This window comes from Xenopus tropicalis, chromosome 3 (genome assembly GCF_000004195.4).
Source record: "Xenopus tropicalis strain Nigerian chromosome 3, UCB_Xtro_10.0, whole genome shotgun sequence".
Lineage (NCBI taxonomy): Eukaryota > Metazoa > Chordata > Amphibia > Anura > Pipidae > Xenopus > Xenopus tropicalis.
Genome location: NC_030679.2, coordinates 48,271,774 through 48,295,502, shown reverse-complemented (window position 1 = coordinate 48,295,502; position 23,729 = coordinate 48,271,774). Strand labels below are relative to the sequence as shown.

At 36.8% G+C, this 23,729-nt stretch overlaps 1 protein-coding gene across 3 annotated transcripts in view; it reads left to right on the top strand.

Moving 5' to 3' along the window:
- The window catches only part of apaf1 (apoptotic peptidase activating factor 1), a 41,392-nt gene that overhangs the window by 16,930 nt on the left and 733 nt on the right, over positions 1-23,729 (top strand). For 2 of the 3 annotated variants that reach the window (XM_012959843.3, XM_031898854.1), the window contains exons 8-27: positions 1,618-1,856; positions 2,863-3,030; positions 3,819-3,950; positions 4,109-4,222; positions 6,818-7,002; positions 7,305-7,431; positions 7,665-7,790; positions 9,235-9,366; positions 10,828-10,953; positions 12,565-12,720; positions 13,894-14,016; positions 15,322-15,447; positions 16,026-16,145; positions 16,474-16,599; positions 20,394-20,519; positions 20,651-20,770; positions 20,886-21,011; positions 21,217-21,342; positions 22,237-22,383; positions 23,254-23,729. The exon at positions 23,254-23,729 is cut by the window's right edge and continues 733 nt beyond it. In XM_012959843.3, the coding sequence (XP_012815297.2) occupies positions 1,618-1,856; positions 2,863-3,030; positions 3,819-3,950; positions 4,109-4,222; positions 6,818-7,002; positions 7,305-7,431; positions 7,665-7,790; positions 9,235-9,366; positions 10,828-10,953; positions 12,565-12,720; positions 13,894-14,016; positions 15,322-15,447; positions 16,026-16,145; positions 16,474-16,599; positions 20,394-20,519; positions 20,651-20,770; positions 20,886-21,011; positions 21,217-21,342; positions 22,237-22,383; positions 23,254-23,400 (2,792 nt within the window). In that variant the 3' untranslated portion in view covers positions 23,401-23,729. Of the gene's footprint in view, positions 1-1,617; positions 1,857-2,862; positions 3,031-3,818; positions 3,955-4,108; positions 4,223-6,817; positions 7,003-7,304; positions 7,432-7,664; positions 7,791-9,234; positions 9,367-10,827; positions 10,954-12,564; positions 12,721-13,893; positions 14,017-15,321; positions 15,448-16,025; positions 16,146-16,473; positions 16,600-20,393; positions 20,520-20,650; positions 20,771-20,885; positions 21,012-21,216; positions 21,343-22,236; positions 22,384-23,253 lie in introns of those variants that run through there. The other variant, XR_001170298.3, reaches the window with a different exon arrangement.

The window sequence follows — 23,729 nt, the reverse complement described above, 5'->3', positions numbered from 1 at the left end:
AAAAAAAAAATCATTTTATGTACTATTTACTCACCACTGCATGACTACCCTTGTACCCATCCTGAAAACAGATTTTTTATTTTAATGCCCCTCTTGTAAGTTTTAACCCTGCAAGGTTTGAGGGGCTTATATAGTGCTACCTACATTAATTAGTTTAGTGATAATAATGTTTTTAGTCTTGCACATACACATTGGGCACCATATGCTAAGAGTGTGCAGAGTACAAAACGCGTGTCATTTGCCATGTTTTTTTACCTGCAGACATTATTTTTCCAAGAATTCCAGCATCATTTCACAGGTCACAAAGTTTCCCCTTACCTTGGGCCATCTTTAGAAAATTTGGTGCCCCATAAAAGTTTATTTATATGGGCCCCCATGAACACAAATGCACAGCACCAAAATTTTGGTCACGCCCCATATGTGTGCAAAATGAACATTACAGTTGCATTATTAATGAGTCAACAGGTTTACATACTTGCTAACCTTGGTATTAAGTTTTTATGTAGTGGTCAGTGGTGTTTACCCCTGCCTGCCCCTGTTAAGCTTCTCAGCACTGTCTTTTGCTTGATACACAATCATGTAAGTTTCTAAGCAAGCTACTTAAGTCTCTAGGCAGTTACATAAATTGCTTAGGTTTTGGCGTGACTTTATACAGTATGTAATTTATGCAATATGTGGTACATTCACGACATGGCCAGATGGCCAGGCCCCCATTTGGAAGGAGATTTCTGCAAGCCCAGCACAACCGTACCGACTCTTCCCCGGCCCTGCTTCTACTTCATGCAAACAATATGGACAATTCATAAATAATTGGTGCATTTTACTGAGCAGTAATAATAGTTAGCCACAAATTATTTACTAGTTTCTTCTAGTCAGAATCCTTTCTTCCCTCATGCAATTTTCTGGTAGGATTAACTAGGATCTGGAAGGTTTCTCTGGAGCTGAGTTGTGCTAAGTACTGACTCCCAGGGAAAATTAATGCGTTCAACTGCTCAAAGCAATTTAACACATTCTGACAAATCAACACATCTATCTGCTTTGATAAATGCATTAACACTTTCCTGATTACCATGTTGTTAAATAGGAAACAAGTTCAAACTGCTGTCAATTGTTTGGATTCCTTTACCTAATCTATAATAAATCTTCTCCAAGTACCAATACTACAGAGAATTGTGTTTCCTGATACAAATCACATTTAACTAACATGGCCACCAGTAGCCACTGGGTAACTTCTTTCGCACTTTCCATTTCTGCACAATTCAAAGAAATTTCTTTGTGCTAAGTGCAAAAAAACCCTTGATCTTAAAGAGTGCTTCAAGGCAGGAGTTAAGTAAAGGGCTCCTTGGCATCTATTTTGTTGCATGTTGCACCTCATTCACAATACCTGTCACTATGGTTGATGACATAGTGACAACAAGTGGTAACATGGTATATTGTTAAATGAGGGATATTATATTCAAAAAAATCCTTGACTGAGTTTATTTTAACTTAAGAAGTCCATGTTTAACTGTATTCCTTGTTGGCAAAGGGTTTAAGCTACAGCCACAAACATCCTGCAGATTATCTAATATTAAATCAATTTTACTTGACCTTTTCATTATTCCCTACTTTTCTTAGGTTCTCCTCTTGTAGTATCTCTGATTGGAGCTCTGCTACGGGAATTTCCCACCCGCTGGGATTTCTACCTCACTCAGCTAAAGAGAAAGCAATTTAAAAGAATAAGGAAGTCTTCCTCCTATGATTACGAGGCTCTCGACGAAGCAATGTCAATAAGTGTGGATAATCTAAAAGAAGACTTTAAAGAGTACTACAATGATTTCTCCATTATAGAAAAGGATGTGAAAGTTCCCACACAGGTGCTATTGAGAAATCAAAACCTTAATATTTCCATGCACACATTTAAAAGGAACAATTTATTATCAATTAATTTTTTTAATTGGATCAATTGTATTAGATATCTAGCACTTATTTTTAGACTTTTGTAACATTCTCATTTTAAAAGCTATTGAGACAATAGTAGCATTTTAACCATGGGGCAAATATTCAAACTTTTTGATAAAATTACATTGATTGTAATGGAAAGTGCCAGACAGCGATCTTATAGACGGCATTGTATTGGAACTCTCTGCACCGGCCAGTAAAAGGTGCACAGGGATTTTTAGCTAAAATTTCCCAGCTAAAGTTTGGAGAGAAACTGCCCCACGTGCCATTAGCCTTAAGCTAGTGATACATGACATTTATTGCAGTGTACCTCTGATGTGGGGCTTTATACTATAGGTATAGTATAGTCTTCAGTTGCCCACATGGTATACATATTTGTATGGTCTTTGATGGAAAATGTAGTACTGGTGTGGGATCTATTATCCAAAATATTCAAGACCTGATGTTTTCTGGATAAGGCAAAGCTTTCAACCAACCTTATGTCATGAGGGAAATAATGATTCACTTCAGGCCTTTTGATACCTTATATCATGTTATCGTTTAGTGTGTAAAGGAATTCAAGCCTAAAAAAAAGGGACTGGATCATTATCTCCCTTATGATATGGGGTTGGTTTACCGCTCTGATAAGGGATCTTTCCATAATTTGGATTTCCATACCTTAAACCAGCTAAAAAACATTTAAACATAAAAAAAAACCAATATGGTTGTTTTGTCAGCAATATGGATTAATTGTAGCTTAATTACAAGGCACTGTTTTATTATTACAGAGAAAAAGGAAATCATTAAAATACATTAGAATTTTTTGTTCAAATGGACTGTATGGGAGGTGGTGTTCCTTTAATTTGATGCTTGCTGGATAATGGGTTTTTCGATTAAGGGATCCCATACCTGTACTTAGTCTGGAATCCGTCAATCTTTCAGGTTCTGTGTATCTTATGGGACATGGAACGTGAAGATGTGGAAGACATGATGCAGGAGTTTGTCAACAAGTCCTTAGTATACTGTGATCGTAATGGAAAGTCCTATTCATACTATTTACATGATCTCCAACTGGATTATCTTACAGAGAGGAATCGGGACCGACTGACTGTAAGGACTTATTTGGTGCAATCCTGATGTTTTAAATTTCTTTATTATGATGGACGTCAGGCCCAAACTGTCAATCTCTGGATTCTGGCAAATGCCAGAGGGGCTGCTGTAAGATGCCATTGACAGTCACTATTTATTGGGCTAGTGGGGGCCTATTTGGGCCTATGTGTAGTTCAAATGCCAGGGCCTATTTTAAATCCCAGTCCAGACCTGATGGGCATCTACCATTAAAAAGCAATCATTGAACTATTTAAGTCCTTTTATCAAAGCACATATTGCCACTTTAATGGCATGGCATGTCAGTTTAAATCATGCAGAATTTTTAAATCTGTGTAATTATTTTTTAGGAATGTGTATCTGTATGTAAAATATTGGTATAATAAGAGGTGTTGCCTTTGAAAAAAAGCTTTTTAAAAAGTAATTTTGTGTCGCCATTTTATACACAGCATATCTAACTTTTTATAAAAAAGTTCTTTGCTGTCTGGGTTTAGAATAGTATAAAACAATGGCATATGTTGATGTTAGCACAAGTGAATATCCCCCTAATCTTTTAGGCAATAATGAATAATATACGTGTCAGCTTTCACTTTGGGCTAAATGCTGGGGTATATGGCTTTTAGTTTGGTGCTAGTGTAAAATGGAAAAACTGCAATACATTTTTTCATTCCCTGCATTTACATTCTGCTTGTTTGTACGGTATATTTTGATGATAGATAACAAGAGAAGGAGATATTCGATAAAATTGTAAGAATTTCTTGCTACTTATAAAATGTATTTATTTGTTTCAGGTCCTTCACTCCAAACTTGTTGACCAATATAAAAAACACTATTCAAGTAAATCACCTGCTGTGGATCAAGAGGATTCTGTGTATTGGTATCATTACCTTGCTTACCACATGGCCAAAGCCAATATGCACCAAGTAGGTAAATTCACTGTGTTCTCTCTAATTCTTCAGTAGTTTGAATGTTTTTGTCACTGCAAAACAACACAAGAAAACAATAATTATTAAGTTCATTAGAACGGTAAGACAGATAATGTATTACTAAGAATTGCTAAATCTAAGTTTTTTTCTTTCAGGATCTTTGCTCACTCTTGTTTTCCCTGAATTGGTTAAAAGCTAAAACAGAATTATTTGGGACAGCCCACCTCATTCATGAGTTTGTACAGTATCGGAATATTCTTGATAATCAGGTACAGTTTTATATACTATAACTAGCTAAATTGTGATTACTTCAAAGTGCAAAAAAACAAAAATCAGAACTGCTACTAAGGGCACTGCAGAGTAATGCACTTAACGTTATTTAAAATCGATGCAATGGAGAGGGCATATTCATACAATTCATTAGGATCCTTGAGTCCAAACACACTCCTGCACTTTCACGAGTGACAACCCTTCCTCTTAAAATGAATGGTACACCAATGCACCTAACTAACATTGGGGAACCCTGGAGCTTTCACCAACCTGCCAGTAATCTCACAGCAGGTTGTGTCAGTAGGTGCACCAGACCTGGTACCCAGTGAATCACATGCAAACGCTTTGAACATGCGCACCCAGAGGCAACTTCAAGCTACTACAGGCAGCAGACTAAGGGGCACATTTACTAACCCACGAATCCGAATTGGAAAAATTCCGATTGGAAAACGAACATTTTGCGACTTTTTGTATTTTTTGCGATTTTTTTCGGCGCCTTTACGACTTTTCGGAAATTGGCGCGACTTTTTCGTTACCAATACGATTTTGCGCGAAAAAACGCGAGTTTTTCGTAGCCATTACGACTTGCGCGAAAAAACACGAGTTTTTCGTAGCCATTACGATTCGCTCGTATCTTGTCGCGACTTTTTCGTATTGAGCGCTCGTAAGCGGCAGGTGAAACTTTCAGACTTAGCATGATTTTGGAAGCCTCCCATAGGACTCAATGGCACCCTGCAGCTCCAACCTGGCCCAAGAAAAGTCACCATACTGAAGCTTGAATGAATCCGAATGTTTCGTACTCGGCGCGAAAGCTGCGGAAAAAGTTGCGACTTTTTAACGCTACGAAAAAATCGCAACATTTTGCGCAACTTTCGGAATGGCTACGAAAAAGGCGCGACAATTTTCCTAAAAATCGCAAAATACCGATCATTACGAAACAAACGCAATCGGACGCATTCGGCCAGTTCGTGGGTTAGTAAATGTGCCCCTTAGTGTTTATGTTTTTACACCAGTGATTTACATTATTGCAAAGGAACTTTGGGTATTTTGTTAAAGGACATGTAAAGCCTACATTTGCCTACAGTGTATATCAGTTGGGCATGTCTCCCCGACACAAATGACATTATTTGTACTGCATATATCCCCTCTGTTTGCTAGCACCATCACATTTTCCTAAAGCAAATAGTAGCTTTCAACCTGTGGCCATTTTTCCTCTGATACATAATCAGATACATTTAAATCTGCAAACAGCATGCACACACAGACCATTATTCAGCATAGATTTCATCAAGAATACAGGCTCACACAGGCACAACTGTCTCTGATAAAAGTTCTGCTTTGTTTAAGCTGAGCTCAGAAGAGGAGGTTAGGAGAAAAAAATTGAAGCAGACAACTAGAGCTGAGTTTCTATGGGAACCAGCAATGCCCTCTCTTTACTGCCTGCTAGACTGGAGGGCCTGTTTAGTAATCTGAGCTTAGAACAATGAAGCATGCCCACAAGCCAGAAATCAAAGTAAATTACTGAGGGAGGGGGCCGAGTGGGTTACAGGAGGAGAAGGAAATCGAAGTTATTAAGGAGATTTTGCAGCCTTACTATTAACCTCTGGACAGCCAGTGTGGCAGGTATTGAAGATTTAAAAGAGGTTCACTCATTAAATTTTTGTGTGTGGGGTTTACATGTTCTTTAAGTTAAATAGGCAAGTCTGTCCTGCATTAGCAACTAAATACATCTTTTAAAGGAAAAGTAACACTAAAATTTTTTAAAGGAGAAGGAAAGGCAAAGTCACTTGGGGGTGCCAAAATATTAGGTACCCCCAAGTGACTTAAATCACCTACCTTTTATCCCGGGCTGGTGCCCCTGTTTGGTGCCCCTGTTCGTTTGCGCGCGCATGCGCAGTAGAGTGAAAAAGTTGAACTTTAACAGAAGTCGGCTTTTCACTCTACTGCGCATGCGCCGGTCTTGGTGACCCGGCAAAACGAAGCAGGAAGGAGGAAGCGCTCCGCTACAGGTACCCCGAGCTGGTGCTGTTTTCTCCTAACGGGCACCAGCCCGGGGTACAGGGTAAGCGATTAAAGTCACTTGGGGGTGCCTAACATTTTGGCACCCCCAAGTGACTTAGCCTTTCCTTCTCCTTTAAGTAAAAAATCTATTCTACCCTGCACCAACAATTGCCCTATCCTGCAAACCACTTAGTATTTTGAATGCTTGAGTCCTTCCTATACAGAAGGAAGGCTAGGCTCGATCAATCGATCGTCTCATAGTGGATGCTGCTCCTTCCTTCGCTGTATCGCCTTATTTCAAATGACCGGAAGCCAAGTTTTAGTTTTTTTCTAATAAAGCATTCAAAACACTAAATGGTTTGCAGGATAGGGCAAATATTGGAGCAGGGTAGAATAGATTTTTTACTTAAAAAATGTTAGTGTTACTTTTCCTTTAAATCAAAATTATTTTTTGTGTGTAAAATAAAAAAATATAAAAAAAGTGCACTTTTCGATAAACTTTTTACTTTATTCTGTATATGGGTACATGGTAATATGTTGTTTTGGGCATCTTTTATTATAAGTTAATTTTCCATTCCTTTTGGTTATCACAGAATGCAAAAGCCCGAGAACATTTTCAAGAATTTATTGCTGTGAATGGTCATCTTCTTGGGTCGAATCCGGACGTTAGTATTGTGCAGCTGGGCCTTGGTCAGGCTGAAGACTCAGAAGTCTACAAGCAAGCTATTCTGCAAGCCAAAGAAGAACTCCAATCTGGAGCGCTCTATGTCAACTGGATGTGAGTTTGTGCATATACCTTGTACTTGATCCCAACTAAGAGGCAAAAAAAATTCAATATATAAATGATTTTTAGCTGATTTAAGTTACGGAGATCCAAATTACTGAAAGATCCCTTATCTGGAAAACCCCAGGTCCCAAGCATTCTCGATAACAGGTCCCATACCTGTATTAATGTACAACTGGTTCTTCTAAAATGTATTGTTTTTTGCTGTTGTATACTTAAATACTGTGGATCAGTTCTACTTGCAACACCCTAAATTAACACAACAATAAATGAGATGAAGTCTTTTTGCTTTCTAGAAACAAGCAAAGTATGAAGAACCTGCCAACTTTAGTTGTTCGTCCACATAAAGATGCTGTTTTCCATGCATGCTTTTCTTCTGATGGACAAAGAATTGCTTCTTGTGGAGCTGATAAAACTTTACAGGTAGTTTAACTATCATTTTGTATGTATTGTGTATATTAAATGTTGAAATGTTGATGTTTTTTTGACAGCTATCTAGCTACAAATGGTTTATTGGCAGAATCTTCCCTGCACGTTTAAGAAACTGTAATAAAGAGCCACCAAAACATAGAAACAGTGAAATGTATATGCTGGTTGAACTGTTGATTAGTCTTTTTTAGGCTCCACAAAACCAGAATTTTTGTTCTCTGTTCTAGGTGTTCAAGAGTGAAACAGGGGAAAAACTCCTTGAAATAGAAGCACATGATGATGAAGTGCTGTGTTGTGCATTTTCTGCAGATGAAAAGCTTCTTGCCACCTGTTCGGCAGACAGGAAAGTAAAGGTGAGTGTTTTGGGCACAGTTATAACTCTGCCTATAAATTAAAGACTCCTTACAATATCTATCTGCTTTCAACACACAAATGCATAATTAAACCAATAATGTAAAGAGGAAATTGCACATATATATGTATATTTTTTACATTAAATAATCAGTATGACAGCACTATTCTTATGTGTACAAAATAGATTCTGTCTTCATATTAGCCTTTATACATTTGAGATAAAACTGACACATTACTTGTTTATGCTTAGTTATTTTCTGTAAACTACAAGGCTCATTTGTGCAGTGTATAATTGTGATCAGATACTAATCATCATGTATTTTTTAAACAATCTAGCATTTCTTTCCCAGATTTCCAGTGTTATTGCAGCTGAATGCTTTGTTGCTAATGCGTCAAATGAACACAATTGCTCATTTGCATTTTTACAAATCAGGTGCTGTTTGTGACTGACATTTTCAGAGTGGGAATTGCGTCACTTCCACTGGATGGCATTGAAACCCCAATAGCATGTGAAAGTCTATTGTGACTATTGCTACAACCTGCTGTGGGTACCCTGGGTTTTGGCAATTCCAGGGTTTAGAGTATCAAATAGGCACACTTGCTCACAACTTATCAGAGAAGGCGCTTTGTTGTTGGGCAAGTACATTTTGCGTACATTTTAGCACAACCAAACTTGGGGATTCTTTCTTATATAAGACTAAAAGGAGAACTAAAGGGCTTATCAATGGAGGGTAGCAAGACTTAGACTCTGGGCTCCTCACTTAAAACAGCAGAGTACATTTGGTATATACAGATGAGAAAATATGTATATTTCATCCTATCTCTAATGTATAAATTCTCACCCACAGTACTTTATACTTCCCAACTAGGCATTACCATATACCATGGATACAATAGTATGCACACATAGAAAATTATGCCCTCATAATTTACTGTCTTGTGGTTTATGATGTGCAAAGAAACGCAGCTCACCCAATGAATGGAAAGTACATACAACTAAACTTCAATTTGAGCAGGATTGTTGTGCTTAAAGGGGCAGTTCAAGTTCACAAAACATATTGCCCTGCCCCCTACCTGACCCCTAACTTGTGCATCATTTGGATGAGCAAATAAGCAAAGGGCAGGATACTCAGGCTGCAATGGAGCAGGGCTGGACTGGCTTGTGCTTTGTGAAGCTGCAGTTTGTAAGCCAACACGTGGAGCAGAGTATGCCATTCCCAGGGGGGGCAATTACTTGTAAGATGAGTACTAAGGGGTGTGCTCTTACGCTGATTGGCGCCATAACACTTGTGCCTGGGGAAAAGTCAATGACCCCCAATATGTTTTGTAAAGGTGAACTGCCCCTTAATTTACTAGAATCTCGTTGATTAACTGTGGGATTTGAATTATCATTATTATACATTCATATAACCTATGCTTTTAGTCATTAATTTGCATTTTCAGATTTGGAATGCCAAGACAGGAAAACCCTTAAGAGTGTATGAAGAGCATATAGAACAAGTCAACTGCTGCCAGTTCACCAACGGCCTCTCTGCACCACTGCTTGCCACATGCTCCAATGACTGCTTAATCAAGGTATGTGAATCACAGCATGGCTAATGTAGAGTATTTCTTTCCTATTCAGATATGTTGCCAGCATAATTTTATGTATGATCTGGCAAAAGATCAGCTTTATCAATCATTTTGCTCATTCATTCAAGCCCCACTTTGGCTGTAAAGATAATTATATGTATCAGAAAAAAACTGACAAATCTAAATCTGACAAATCAACAAATAACTTGCCTCATCCCCCAGAAGGATTAGCAGTGCTATCTAAGCTGACTATTTTTTCACTATTTTCCCCATAATTAGTTTGCTCATTGGGGCGTACACTAATGTTGCCTGTAATTACTGTGCAGCATCATTTGCATTGCCAGTATCACAAAAGTAGAAATAATTAGAACAAGCCTGTTCGTTCTCAAAGTATTCAGAGGAGGGTGTTTCTTCTTTTCAAGGCATCACAAATAATTATCATGCACTTTGATAGAATACAGTTTCCCTTGACCACCATATAAGCTTACATACAGTATAGATCTTTTAGACCACTAAATAATTCTGTTTTTCAAAAATGAACTGTTTGTTTATAGCATACAAAATCAGAACATTTATGCTGCTAATTAGTATTTGACATTTATTTTACTCCAATTCATTAAGCAGCACTTAGCTAAATGGCATGTTAAAGACAGCAGTTTATTAACTTGACTACGCAGTACAGAAGACTGAGTAAGTAGAAGGTGGCTTATTAAGCCCATACTGCTCTGGGAGCTGATACACAATTTAAGAATGCACCTAATTCTTAATTTTTGGATTTGGGCCCATACCAAACCGAGGAAAGGACATAGTGTGCCCCCTCCAAAAATATTGTGCATGCTGAGCAGTTTTTGCTCCATGTAATAAAGTTTAACTTGATCGAAATGCTTGCCTCATAATTTGATATATCAAACCATTGACCTGATTGTAAAATTGTTGGGTTATGTGTAATATATTTATATTTTATAATACTGGGTACATTACTCCTTACATATATTGTGCTCTGAAATGTAAAGAATATATGTATGGGTATTGGTGGTAAAATATTTTAATACAGAAAATATCTGCATACCAAAAAGGTGATTTTATATTGTTTTTTAAAAATACAAAACTGTTTATTTAAAGATTATTGTCTCATTTGAGACAAAATTATAATAATAGTGATAAAGGTGCATTTGACCCAATAAATGCACCTCCTAATGTGCATTGCATTTTTGGCCTGAAAAATGGCAAACAATTTGCATTTAACTCAGTTGCATGCAGCATAGTCAGCTATAGCTCTGGAATTACTATTCTACAATTCCCAGCATGCTTTAATCCTTGATAATATGTTGGGAATTTATGTGGATTGTAGTCCAACAATGTTTGGGTAGAACAACACTGCTGGAGTGTCCTCTGCATATTGTGAAAATCAAATAAATGCCTTAAATATAAATGGATGTATCCAAACGTGTTTTGATTTTGCAGCTGTGGAATTCTGAGAAGAACTATTGCCATAACACTCTTATTGGGCACATAGAATCTGTCTACCATTGCAGATATTCACCAGATGATCGGTATTTAGCCAGTTCCTCTATGGATGGCTCATTAAAGGTAAGTCTGTATGATTTTATGAAGATAATTTTGCTTTTGTTTTTGTCCTTAAAAGAATATGTAATCTTTGTGTTATAATTACTGTACCTGACCCTGTTTGTTTGGACTTCTTCTAATTTCTAATGTTTTCACTGCAATCAGCACCACAAGGCTTGTCCTTTAGTTTCCAGGAACATGGGGTGTTTTGGCCATCTCTGTTTTAAGGCAAAGAATAACAGCGAACAAAATTCCCCTCTCTGTCTGACGCCTGTCAGCACCCGATATACCGGTAAACGTTAAATGCTTATTTGAACACACATGGTTTGGTGACAGGTGGACCTCAAATCCAAAATCAAGATACATTTTCTACTAAACCAGCCTATACTAAATGGCAAACTGTTCTGGCCAACTTGGCAGACAAGCAGAGGGAAAATACATCTAATAAATAACATATCAAACTTGTGAAATTTGTTACATTAACTAACATCCTCCTACTCTCTTTTACCGAATAAGTGATCTTCAGATCCCCATTTATGATAAAATGAACTAGTTAAAATATCCCCTTTCTCACCTTAAAAAATATTGGTTGGGAATTCCCACAAAAGTTCAGCAGAATGTAGATAGAAGCAGAGGGCCTTTATTTTCACAGTGCTGTATATGTGATTAAAGATTTGCCCTGTTACCCATCTTTCCTTTCTTCTTAAATTATTAAAAATAACAACAATGCCATGTAAAAACCCAAAAGAAGAGTTTGTATCTCATGAATGCTCTGGATTCACAGATTTCATCTTTTTCAGCTTCAGCAAAATACTGACTAGAAAAACAAAACCTAATTTGCATACTCAGATCTGAGCAAAATTTTAAATCATTTACTACCCCAAGTGCAGTGTACAAAGTGCAATTTTGGACATAAATCTCAATGTTTTTGACTCAAAATGCACAATTTTTCCTGCAGTGTCATTGCAGTCAAGTGCAACATTGCATTAATTGCAATTGTGTCTTTTGTTTCGTGGGGGCACATTGAGGCTAAATATATTCTATTAAGGAAGGCATCACTTCCAGTGTTTGGGGTTTAAATTCCATGTGCATGCAATAATTTGGGCGCAAGCCTGTTGCACCTTATGACACTGCCTGCTGTAGGAACTCTGGAATTACTTCTACCTTTACGGTTCCTTTCCATCAGTAGGTACACTTAAGCACAATTTTCCTAATAAACCAACAGCCATTCAGAGCAAAAATATGGAGTAAAGAGCCTGTTTGGATGAAAGTACCTTTAATGGATAGCATCAATATGCATACAGCCTCATGACTGTAGTGGGGTAATATAATAAAAGCAGAAACCTTTGTTAGGGTCTGTGAAACCTGAAACCATAGCAACGTATCGGATATTTACATTCAGTGGTTGATCAGTAAATGTTACTTGTTGCATTGCTAAGAGTATTTTTTATTTACACAGCATTACTATTCATGCTCAAACAAATCAGTTAGCGATCAAAATGTTCAAATATTCTGATGTGAAAATTTGTAAATCTGTCTCTCTGGATTCACCAAAACCATCAAAAAGTGCAGGAATTAGGCTGCATCCTGAACTGCAACTGAAAACTGGATAAGTGCCTTTTTCTTTCTTTTCAGATTTGGGATGTAGAGTCTGCAAATGAGGAGAAGTCAATTGAAGTTGCAAAGCTTTTTGAAAATGAAGATGAAGCGCAGCCTGAAGTACTACTTAAATGTTGCGCTTGGTCAAATGATGGTTCAAGGATTATGGTAACAGCTCGCAATTTCCTGTGTGTAAGTATTACTGTTGTTAACTGGACACAGTTACAAGATGGTGCTTGTCAATCCCACTGCATTTAACAGCCAGGAAGTGTTATAATTGCTGTTTGGTGAATCCTTACTGGAATCCTTACTTTGGTAAGAGGGGTATGTGTCCTGTGGATTGGGTCTGTTCTTCTCAGGCTTTAGTTTTCCTTTTTTCTCCCCTTTTGCAGTCAAACATTTTGTCAGGTCACAGCTTATAACAAGGCTGTAGACTTATAAAAACATGAGCATTATCCTTTAGTTTGAGGAATAACCAAAATAGTAAATAATCTCTAATCCTTATTTGTTGAAACCTTATTAGCCTTCAACCTGGGTACTCCATCTACTACTTTGGTCTGCCTTAATGGGGCTTGAGGACACTACACTGAGATATCCACAGTATTGCTAATACTAGCTGATCTGCAGGTGGAAATAATGAATTGTATGAAATAAGAGAGGAGCCTTCATGGGAAGATCTGGATTGGTTGGATTTTGATGCTTCCAGCTGCTTTGCCCCATAATCTCCTTATAAAACAGGCTGTTAGGATCAAAGATAAATACAGATCACATTCCGTATAGTTGTGACTATACTTTGGAAAGAGCACATTGACCATTGGTATATAGCCTGATTGTTCCAGTCTTTTAGTTTTTATAAATATAGGTATTCTGGACATCTGTCAGTATCAGGCACCTGTCAGGTGACAACTTTTGGTTGTCCAATACTTATTCTGGCCTCCTTGCTCATTGTAAAGTTTTTCAAAAATGTCATTGTCACTCTGCTATAGTTCCTTTTAAATACCTAGGGCAGCAAAAAACTAATTTGAGTGTTATCTCCAGGTAGGACACCCCATCTACAGGTCTTGTCAAGGCCCTCTAAATAAGACAGTCCAGCCATTTGAATACCATTATTGTATGCATTGTAACAAACAGAAATGAACCAGACATGTCTTTCGACTTGATTTAGCTGTAATCTAGGGAAGATTCATATCTGTAGCGGTCTTCTAGTAAATATTTTTTGGTCCAAGTGATGTTTTGCTGAAATCTTGAATATATGTCAATTTTCAAAGAAAATGGCTACATTTTAGTTCTTGCAACCCACTAATATTTACTTGTGCTCAGTTAACATACCGAGGTTTGCACTTAACGGCAATTTTGATTTTGCAGATTTATGATGCTGAGAGATGCAACCTTTTGTCTCAACTCAAGGCCTGTCATCAGATCCTTTACTGTGACTTCTGCACCACTAATCAGATTGCAGCCCTTGCTTTGTCACACTACGTAGTTCAGGTATGCAAAGCAGTTTATCCTTCTTGTTTAAACCATTAAGTGTTATAATGCTTTACTTAGTTTCTTTTATTCAAACTCTCCTGTTGGTGCTTCCAAAAATGCCCAGTTAAGGTTAAACTCTTGGTGAGACAATATATTTTCATAGGCAGATTCTTCTGAATGCCAACACATTTTTTATTCTTTCAGCGATTAAAAAAAACCCTTGGGTTGGAAAATTTTCTTAGCTTCATGTCGCATTACATCTTTAGCTCTTTAGAATATTTGTTTTTTGTGTTTCCATATATTGTTCATTTGGACTAGCTATATGTAGTATATCATACAGCATAAATGGCATGCAGTAAATGTGCAGAGAAGAAAGCTGTCAAAATTTCTCCGGAAACACTGCAGTTTATATAGATGATTATACGTTTTTTTCAGTGACTGACTATTTTCTCCTGCTGTGAATGCATTGTAACATAATCAGGTGGGAAGTGAATGTTAGCAAGAAATGCAAAAGGGTTATAGTGTACTTCAGCAGCACTTACGCAGAACAGCACTGTGACCAGTATAGGAATTAAATAAGGTGACGTGGATGTAGGGAAAAAAGCAACCCAGGAGGTTAGAAAAGTATTTCAGATCATCAAAAGATTAGCATTCTTTTACGCAGTACATAATCATGAGTATAAATAAGACCCTCTTTTTATATAAGACTTTAAAGCATTTGACACAGTTTTCTTTAATGAGGTGAGATAAAAGTGCTGCAGGAGAGAAAAGATGTGTTAAGAGTAGTGTTTTTTTTTAAAAATAAAAATGGTGGGGTTATGGAAAGGGAAAGGGCATGTTATGAAAATGAACTAGTGAGTCAAATAGTGACTGGGAAGACAAAGTAAAAAGGCAAGTGACAGTTGGGGTGAAAATAAAGAAAGGGATGAGGGGAGAGGTGAATGAATGCAGCAGAAAAATGCAAGGGAGGATATAACAGTGGGGGAAAAGAGTGAGACAATTAGGGGGGATAAAGAAGAAGAGGATGATGTAAATTAAAAGTACAAGATAATTCAAGAATAAGGTAAAAAGTGATAGGAGCATGAAGAAATAGGAGAGAAAAGTAAGAAAACTGGGAGCATGAGGGTATGGAGAAGAGCAATTTAATTTGGGAGATGGTAAGGGAATGGAAAAGAATGCTAAATATATGGTAGGATGTGGGTAACTAAGAGGAGGGTAGGTAAGTATGATTGAAGTGATAATGTCACACACACATTGTGGAGGTTTTGTTCTGTGAAGTACTAGCAAACACCTTATTTCCTACATTTTCTATTTTTTTGGTAGCTGTGGGACATAGATTCCTCTACAAAGATAGCTGACTTCAATGCACACCTGAGCTGGGTTCACTGTGTGAAATTTTCTCCAAAGAGTTCTTCATTCCTGACATCTTCTGATGACCAGACTGTGAAGGTACAGCTGCAAACAACTTCACATAAACAGCAGTCCATTTTCTGTAAATTAATATTGAATACTAGTGATTTCTTCCTTTAGTCTTTGCCCATTTTTATCGGGCAAATAATTTGTACATAATTTAAGACTAAGACTTCTGTCAGTAGGGAGAGATGCTACTATTTTACAGAAGACTGTTGGTTAAGGGTGAAGACACACAGAGCTACTAGAAGCAGCTCCTTGTCATGGTTACTAAAATAGACAATGCTGATCATTTACTGATAACTGTCGCTACATGTAGATTAGCAGAGGCAATTCTCAGTATTGTCTATGGCAGGGTATTTTCTGGAGTTTAGTAGCCATGAAAAAGTAGCTGCTACTGGTAGCTCAGTGTGTCTTCACCCTAAAGGTCCTAGGATTTGCTCTAGAACTGTTAGTCATGGGAAACAACAAGTATTAAAGTTCATTCACTTGGATTTTGAAAGATATTTTAAGCTGTTGCTGGCAGAATTGTAGGAATTGAGTCAGTGGCTTAAACTTAGACAAATATGTTTTTTTTAACCACTTAACAACATCTCTGTGCTTTCTTAAATCCACAGCTTTGGGAAACTAGTAATGTCAGCAAACCAGCAGCCACTAACTTGAAGCGTGAGTTTGATGTGACCTTCAGTGGTGAGAGAACACTGGTGCTTGCAACAAGCAAAGATGATTGTATACTAGTAAGTTGTCTGTACATGCTGCAAACAAGCTGTAGATGTGGTCCTCTCTCAAAGAGTCTGCACAGCCCCCTAATTTGATCAAGGTATTATTGTGGTTGCCAAATAATCGTAATAGCCTGATTTGATAAGATAAAATAAGATTGGCTCATTTGGCAACCTGATCTGGTGGAGGAACGTCACCCATGGCATTATACTTAGGCAAGCTGTGGTGTGGCTCCAGTACATATATAGAAAAAAAAAGATATTCTGTGAATGATGAATAGTTTCAAGTTAACATGATATTTGCTCTTCAATTTTGTAATATAACACCAGCTTTTGTTTTTGCCAGCTAATTAATGGAATGACTGGAGAGACCTTATCACAGATCAGAGCACAGGACAATTGTGTTACGTGCTGCTGTCTCAGTACTGACTATCAGCTAGCAGCTATTGGGCATAGAGATGGAAAAGTAAAGGTATGTTTTAATTTTTGGAATAAGATTGTAAGCTATTGTTATTTCACTGGAAAATATAGCATTTACTGTGAGACTGTGGCCTCCAAAATTGCCTCAATATGCTATACTGTAATATAGTATACTGTACTAGATATTTTATTTGTAAATTATTCTCTTTGGATTGTTTAGTGGTTCATAACTGGAAGAGCACTTGTTTTTTGTCCGAATTCCACCATACATATATATCAAATGAATGAAGTGCTGACACACAACCTCATCATTTTTTTTTTTTTTTTTTTTACTATATCTGCAATATTTGGTGGAAAGTTCAGTAAAAAGTTATGAACTGGTGTTGTAAAAAGGTATTCTGCAAAATGACAAAACTATCTAAACTATTTTCATCTGCAGTAGCTTTTTAACCATTAGTCACATAGAAATAACAAGAAGAATTTTTCGTTCGGCTGTTGGCATATTTCAGCCAGCAAGAAAGCACCTGAAACCGTTTCTGACGCCTACTCCTTCATAACACTGTCTTTGCATACTATTTACAATTTTACCATAAAAGCATTTGCCCAATGCTTTTACATTACTTATCTGATCACCCATGTTCCTCTATGAGGGGGCTGCCAAATTTGTACATCAGGAGTCAGCTTTAGAAGCTATATCCGACAGGCTGAGAAGGGACAGTCAGGTTGACAAAACAGCAAGGTTTACGAATTTTAAGTAACAAATACTTATAATCGCAAACCTAAAAAGTAGTTTTTTCATGTCAGTATCACTTTAAGTAAAGGAGGGGTTTCCTTATATAAAGAGATTCTGAGTGGATTTGTTTTAATTGTGCTCATAGAGATAAAGAAATAGAATGTGATATTGGTTACAATTTCAGATTTTGCCCAATTTACCACAATAAGTGACAAAACCTATTTTTCCTAATTAAGGCAAAAGGTGTTTTATCAATGTAAATGTCCCTTTCTTCACTCTGACTACGCCTCAACCTGGGCTGGGGGCAGATTAACTTCAAATTTATTTTTATTGAGCTTTAATTTTCACCCAACAACACAAAAAGAAAGTAAAAAAATGAAGCAGATTCCAGCATATAGAGCGTGGCAATGACATAAGCATTGGAAAAAAAGTAGTGGGTCTAGGTAAAGTGGGTTTAGGTAAAGTATTTTCTGTATACAGTAAGTCAGTTACAATGGGAACAAAAGGAAATACAAGAAATTAAATTATACAGCAATGTTTAATTAAAGTAAAACATTTACCCAACCTGTTGAAGTTTCCTGTTGTTTCGTTGGGGAAGGGGGGGGCGGGGGGTTAAGGAGAAAGAAGTGGGGGAGGCTGTTTACATTGTTTGTTTCGGTTTAAAGTAATAGTGACAGGAGGTGTTCAGAGATTCACGGAGACCATATTTTGCTGAACTTTTTGGGGCAACCCTTGTGTTGGAAAGTAAGGCGATAAAGAGGCACTGCAGTGTTAACCATCTCTACCCATTGTTCTTTTTTAAGGGGGATGATTTGATTTCCAATTGTGGATTATAATTCTCTTGACCTGAATAAAGAGATAACACAATAGCGCTCTTTTAGCTGTTTTAGGAGCAGTTTCCTCTACTTGGTTTAGTAAAAGAATTAGTGGGTCTAGTGGAAATATCAAAACTAGGAGCTGACTTATTTCTTCTGTTACTCGTTTCCAGAATTTTTATATAACATGGCAGCCCCAAACCATTTGAATATAATTAGCTGGCGTATGCATACATTTGGGGCATATTTCCAGTATGCTCAGGTTCATTAGGTGTAGTGTGTGGGGGTTTAAATAGGATCTATGTATCTGAATTGTATAATTTTAGCTTTGGAGCTAATTAACATTACACTGTGAGTTTCCAAGATATCAGTCCATATTTCTGGTGTAAGGTGTGGTATGTACTGGGTCCACTTCTCATATAGTTTTGGGAGTACTGGATTTCTGGGCTTATTTAGGAGAGAGTAAAATTGGGAGATTGGCTTAGATAGATCTGGTGTGAATGCAATTTCTTCTAATCTATGAGGGGTTGTATCAATTTTAGTGGTTTGCTGTAATATTTAAAACAAAAAATACTACTTATCCTATACAAGACTGGACATGACTTGTGTATGAGATTAGAAGGAGCACAACAGGGGGAGACTGTGTACAGTGAGACACCTAGATTTATTTAGCTCAAATTGTCAGCAGAGGTATCTCTATTGCACAGCAGATAGTAGCATAGTCATTCAAATCACCACATGCCGTCTCTGAAGGCACTTTTATATTTTATAAATGACCCATATGCACATGGTTTGGGCTGCTATATCATGCTAGCTGAACCAAACTAATTGACTTCTTCTGGAAACACAGGGACCAGGTTATAAAGCAGCATACAGGTTTTCTTTGTGACAGCATTTTAAGCCCGTTCTGCTAAAAGAGGCTGGCTGTCTACCGAGGCATCCCTATTAGAAGACAAAGCACGCACAGAAGTCAAGAAAATCAATTCTATAGAAGTAATGCCTTTCAGCCAAGCGGGTGTCACGGCGTCGAACAGCTTAATTTTATTTCTGAACATCTGGTAAAATTTAAATAATGTCACTGGAATAGAAACTGGAAATAGGACAATAGCCACCTGCTTTGAAAATAAGAGCTCCTTTCTGAAATGGTTGTTAATTCCATTTAAACTCTGGCTTTAGTATCCAGCAGGGGAGCATTTCTCCTGAAATAATCTTCCATTTCAACTCATTTTTTTTCAATAACTAATTTGTTCATTGTGCCTGTATAATAGAAATGTGTATTTAAAGGATAATGCCAGTAGAATAGGTGCAAAGCTATTTCTAGGAAACAGAAAAACAAACTCTTTTTTTTTGCCTGTGACATGAATTAATATATAACTCAGAATTTAGCTTATTTGAATGCATCTTCTCATACAACTGTATGAAAAATGAAACTACTGGTTTGCAATATGTATTGGTATATTATTGTTCTAATTTATAACTTAATGTAGCCTCAACATGTTTTATGCTGAGATTGTTCGTTAGTCCATGTTTGAATTAACTTTCATTATGTAATTGTTGAGATTCAGAGGTAATTTGCAGTTCATTTTCTTTCTTTATGTTAAGTTGGCCAGAAACATTCAGATGTTTATTGTAGTTATGCATTGTTAACCTTTCTGTTAGGGCCCTATTAATCTTCCAGTCTGCTATTAAAGCTGCATGTTTGCTGTGGTCAGTTGGTATTTTGAAGGGAAACTGCTCCATTAAATGTTCACATACATGTACAAAATGCTCTACATTTAATACATTCTGATAGGTGTGGTTTACATTAACTTTTAGTGGGTTATAGAATGTCCTATTTCTATCAACTCTGAAATTGATCTTTGTTATTTTTTTTATATAGTTTTTTTTAAATTATTTGCCTTCCTCTCCTACATTTTCCAGCTTTCAAATGGGGGTCACTGACCCCAGCAGACAAAAAAAACCTGTTGCTCTGTAAACTTAAAATTTTAATTATTGTTTCTTTTTATTAATTATCTTTTGATTCAGTCACTTTATTCATATTACAGTCTCTTATTTAAGTCAATGCCTGGTTCCTTAGGTAAACAACACCATAGCAACCAGCTGCTAACGATGGAATTAACTTCAACTTTGCGTAACATCTGTACAAAGCTACATTGCCCATTATGTTATATTATATGTCATATTAAACACTCGTCAACCTGGCTGATGTGGTTTATATTTTATCTCACTAATGCTGTGCTATTGTTACACTTTAACAGGGAATGCTCATTGCCTTGTTTTTATGTACTTTCTTGACAGATTTTAGATTTATCCGGCGGTGAAATCCTTCATAAACTGGATGGTCACAGAGACACAGTTCAGCATTGCCAGTTCACTGCAGATGGAAAACTCCTTGTTTCAAGCTCTGATGATTGCACTGTTCGAGTGAGTGCTTTACAGGCCTCTTCCAATGTGTATTGCTTAAAATGGCACTTTCATTATACTAAATACATATTTTTATATATATATATATATATATATATATATACGTGTGGTAACACAGTTCTGTTGTGCAGGTCTGGAACTTGGTATCTGGAAAGAACTTAGAATTATGTGGACACAAAGAACCTGTAAAATTCTTCAAGATTTTACAAGAGTCAAAAGTCTTTTCTTGGTCTTTTGATGGAACAGTCAAGGTTGGCATTATTATTAGTTATATTGTGTGGTCCTCTAAAAGCATTCATGCTGGCTCTTACATAATAGTCATACAGGGAATTTTGTTCTTCAACTGACAATATTATACTGTTTTAGGTATGGAATCTCCTCACTGGGCAGCTCATAAAAGAGTTTATTTGCCATTCTGCAACAGTTCTGGCTTGTGATATCTCACCTGACTCCACCAAATTTTCATCTGCCTCTACTGATAAAAGTGCCAAGGTACCTCCCAAAGCTTAAATAATGCTAATAAGGTCAAATAATTATTAACACAATGTACAGATTGTGTATTCTTAACATAAAATTGTAGGTACAGGGTAAGTATTACTGATTGTTACAGATCCTTATATAAATGATTTCTAAACACTTTAACCAAGTTTTATAAATGCTTTGATGACCAAAACAGCCTCTTCTGATTTTATGCTAGATATGGAGCTTAGATAACTGTGCCCTCCTCCATGAATTGAATAAACACCAAAGCTGTGTACGATGCTGTCGGTTTTCATGGGATAACCAGTATTTGGCAACCGGTGATGACAGTGGTAAAATTATGGTATGACATATTTACTGTGTTCTTTTTCAAAAGAAAAAAAAAAAAGACAATAAACATATATGTTTAAAGTCAGAGATGTTCAGCCTATGGTCCTCCATCCACTCTGAGCAGTCTCCAACACTCAGTAGCTGCTGAGACATTTGGAGTTTTTGGCTCAACAACAGCTGAAATTGCTAACCATTAATATCTTTTTTATACCATTGAATAACTCACTACTTAATGATTTTAAATGCTAGTAATTTATGGGATGCAGTTTGCAAAACTCCTGAAAAATTTGCAAAATGCATGTGAAATGCGTTTTTTCTCACTCTTACCACGTAATGTTGTTTTACACACACTTTTTTTTTTTTTTTTTTTTTCTTTTTACTTGCACAATTCCAACGTCAATGGACGTTTTATGAAAAAAATCTCCAATGAAATATGGAATTTCGTTGAGAATCCATGTCTGGCTAAATAATGTGGTCATCTGCCTTCCAAATATATGAACAGATTGTAAGCACTCTGATCAAATGATTATTAGATTACAGTATAAGTTTGATAACCTAGAGCCCAGGAAGTGTATGGTTTCATGCATTCATAATTGCTTAAGTAAATATATTCATTTATTAAACTAAATATACTGCTATTGTAAGTAGTACTTGGAAAGAGCTAATTCACCTTTAAATTAAAAGTGTTTTGGTTTTTTAGTTATTTTGATCTACTAATGCAAAATAAGCAAATGCCCCCTGTCGATACGTTTCAAAGATGTAGTAGGCAATATGGTGTTAAGATGGCACTAGTGTGGAGTGAACCACTGCATATTTAGAGAAGGCAGGAAAAGTTCGAAATGACAAAATATTGCCACTGACATTAAAGTAACAGAGCTGTCCCTTGTGTTTGTCATGTACTTGATAGATTTGGAGTGTGCAGAATGGAGAGCTGCTAAGAGAGTGTTGTGACGTATCAGTGAATAATGAAAACAGTCTGCATGATGGTTGGGTGACAGATCTACACTTCTCTCCTGACAACAAGCTAATTGTATCCTCTGGGGCAAATATCAAGGTGAGTGCTGTCGCATAACAAGAAAAACTTGGGTTATATGTAGTAACATGGACATGGCTTTCACATAGGAATGTCTGTACAGAATGGGTTTGCTTATATGTGGTAGACCTTAATTGGTCTCCACAGAACTTTGACTTCAACCCAACTGACCACTCTATTTGTCCAACACTAGCACCCAGCAGTAATAATGCTCTTGTGGCTGAATTAAAGCCAGTCCTACTGACAGTGTTCCAATAATGAAAAATACTTCCCAGAAGAGTAGAGGCTGGTTTATCAGCAATTTTCCCAATGAGATAAACAGACAGAAATCTTAACACTTTTGGTAATACAGGTATAGGACCTGTTATCCAGAATGCTCGGGACCAAGGGTATTCCGGAAAAGAGGTCTTTCCGTAATTTGTATTTTCATACCTTTAGTCTACTAAGAAATCAATAAAACATTAATTAAATCCAATAGGATTATTTTACATTCAGTAAGGATTATTTATATCTTAGTTGGGATCAAGTACAAGGTACTGTTTTATTGTTACAGAGAAAAAGGAAATTTTAAAAATCTGAATTATTTGATTAAAATGGGGTCTATTAGAGACAGGCTTTCCCTAATTCGGAGCTTTCTGGATATCGGGTTTCCAGATAAGGGATCCCATACCTGTATAGTGTATTTGTAAATTGGTCTAATAAAAGGAAGGCCAGAATAAATGGGCCTGATCTCTCTCAAGACTTCTAGTTGTGTGAAAGGGTTGGATTCTCCAATGCACCAATTAGATATTATTTTAATAACCTCAACATCTTAATACAGGGGCTTAGATAATATAGTACTGAAATAGAACTGCTTTTATTGTTTCATTTGTTATTTGTTTTTTTTTCCAGTGGTGGGAAGTGGACACTGGAGCCTGCAAACAGACATTCTACACAATTGGCACAAATCTCAAATCCATCCATGTATGTTCTATATTTAGAACCTTTGTAACAATTGACAATCTGGGAATTCTGTATGTGCTGCAGCTAATAGAGTGATAATGGTACATGATGTGCATTAAATAAACGGTGCCATTAGGTTCCTTTGATAATCTGCTGTGTGCAACATTAAGTAAACTGAGGATAAACCTTGAGGGAATCTCAGCTTAGCACAGCTCTCAAATACAGCATGCTGGGTTTTTCAATTGCCATTTAGTGGTAGGTGGAGTGGAGTAAAAGAGAATGTCACTCCCAGTCATTGTTTTTTGTTTGTTTGATCATTAACCGACTGTATTTCAGCACGGTGCCGGCAAAGGGAACACAGATCAGACTTTGTAACCTGGATGAAAGCCATTTGTTGCCTGGTGCTATCTTATTTCTTGATACTT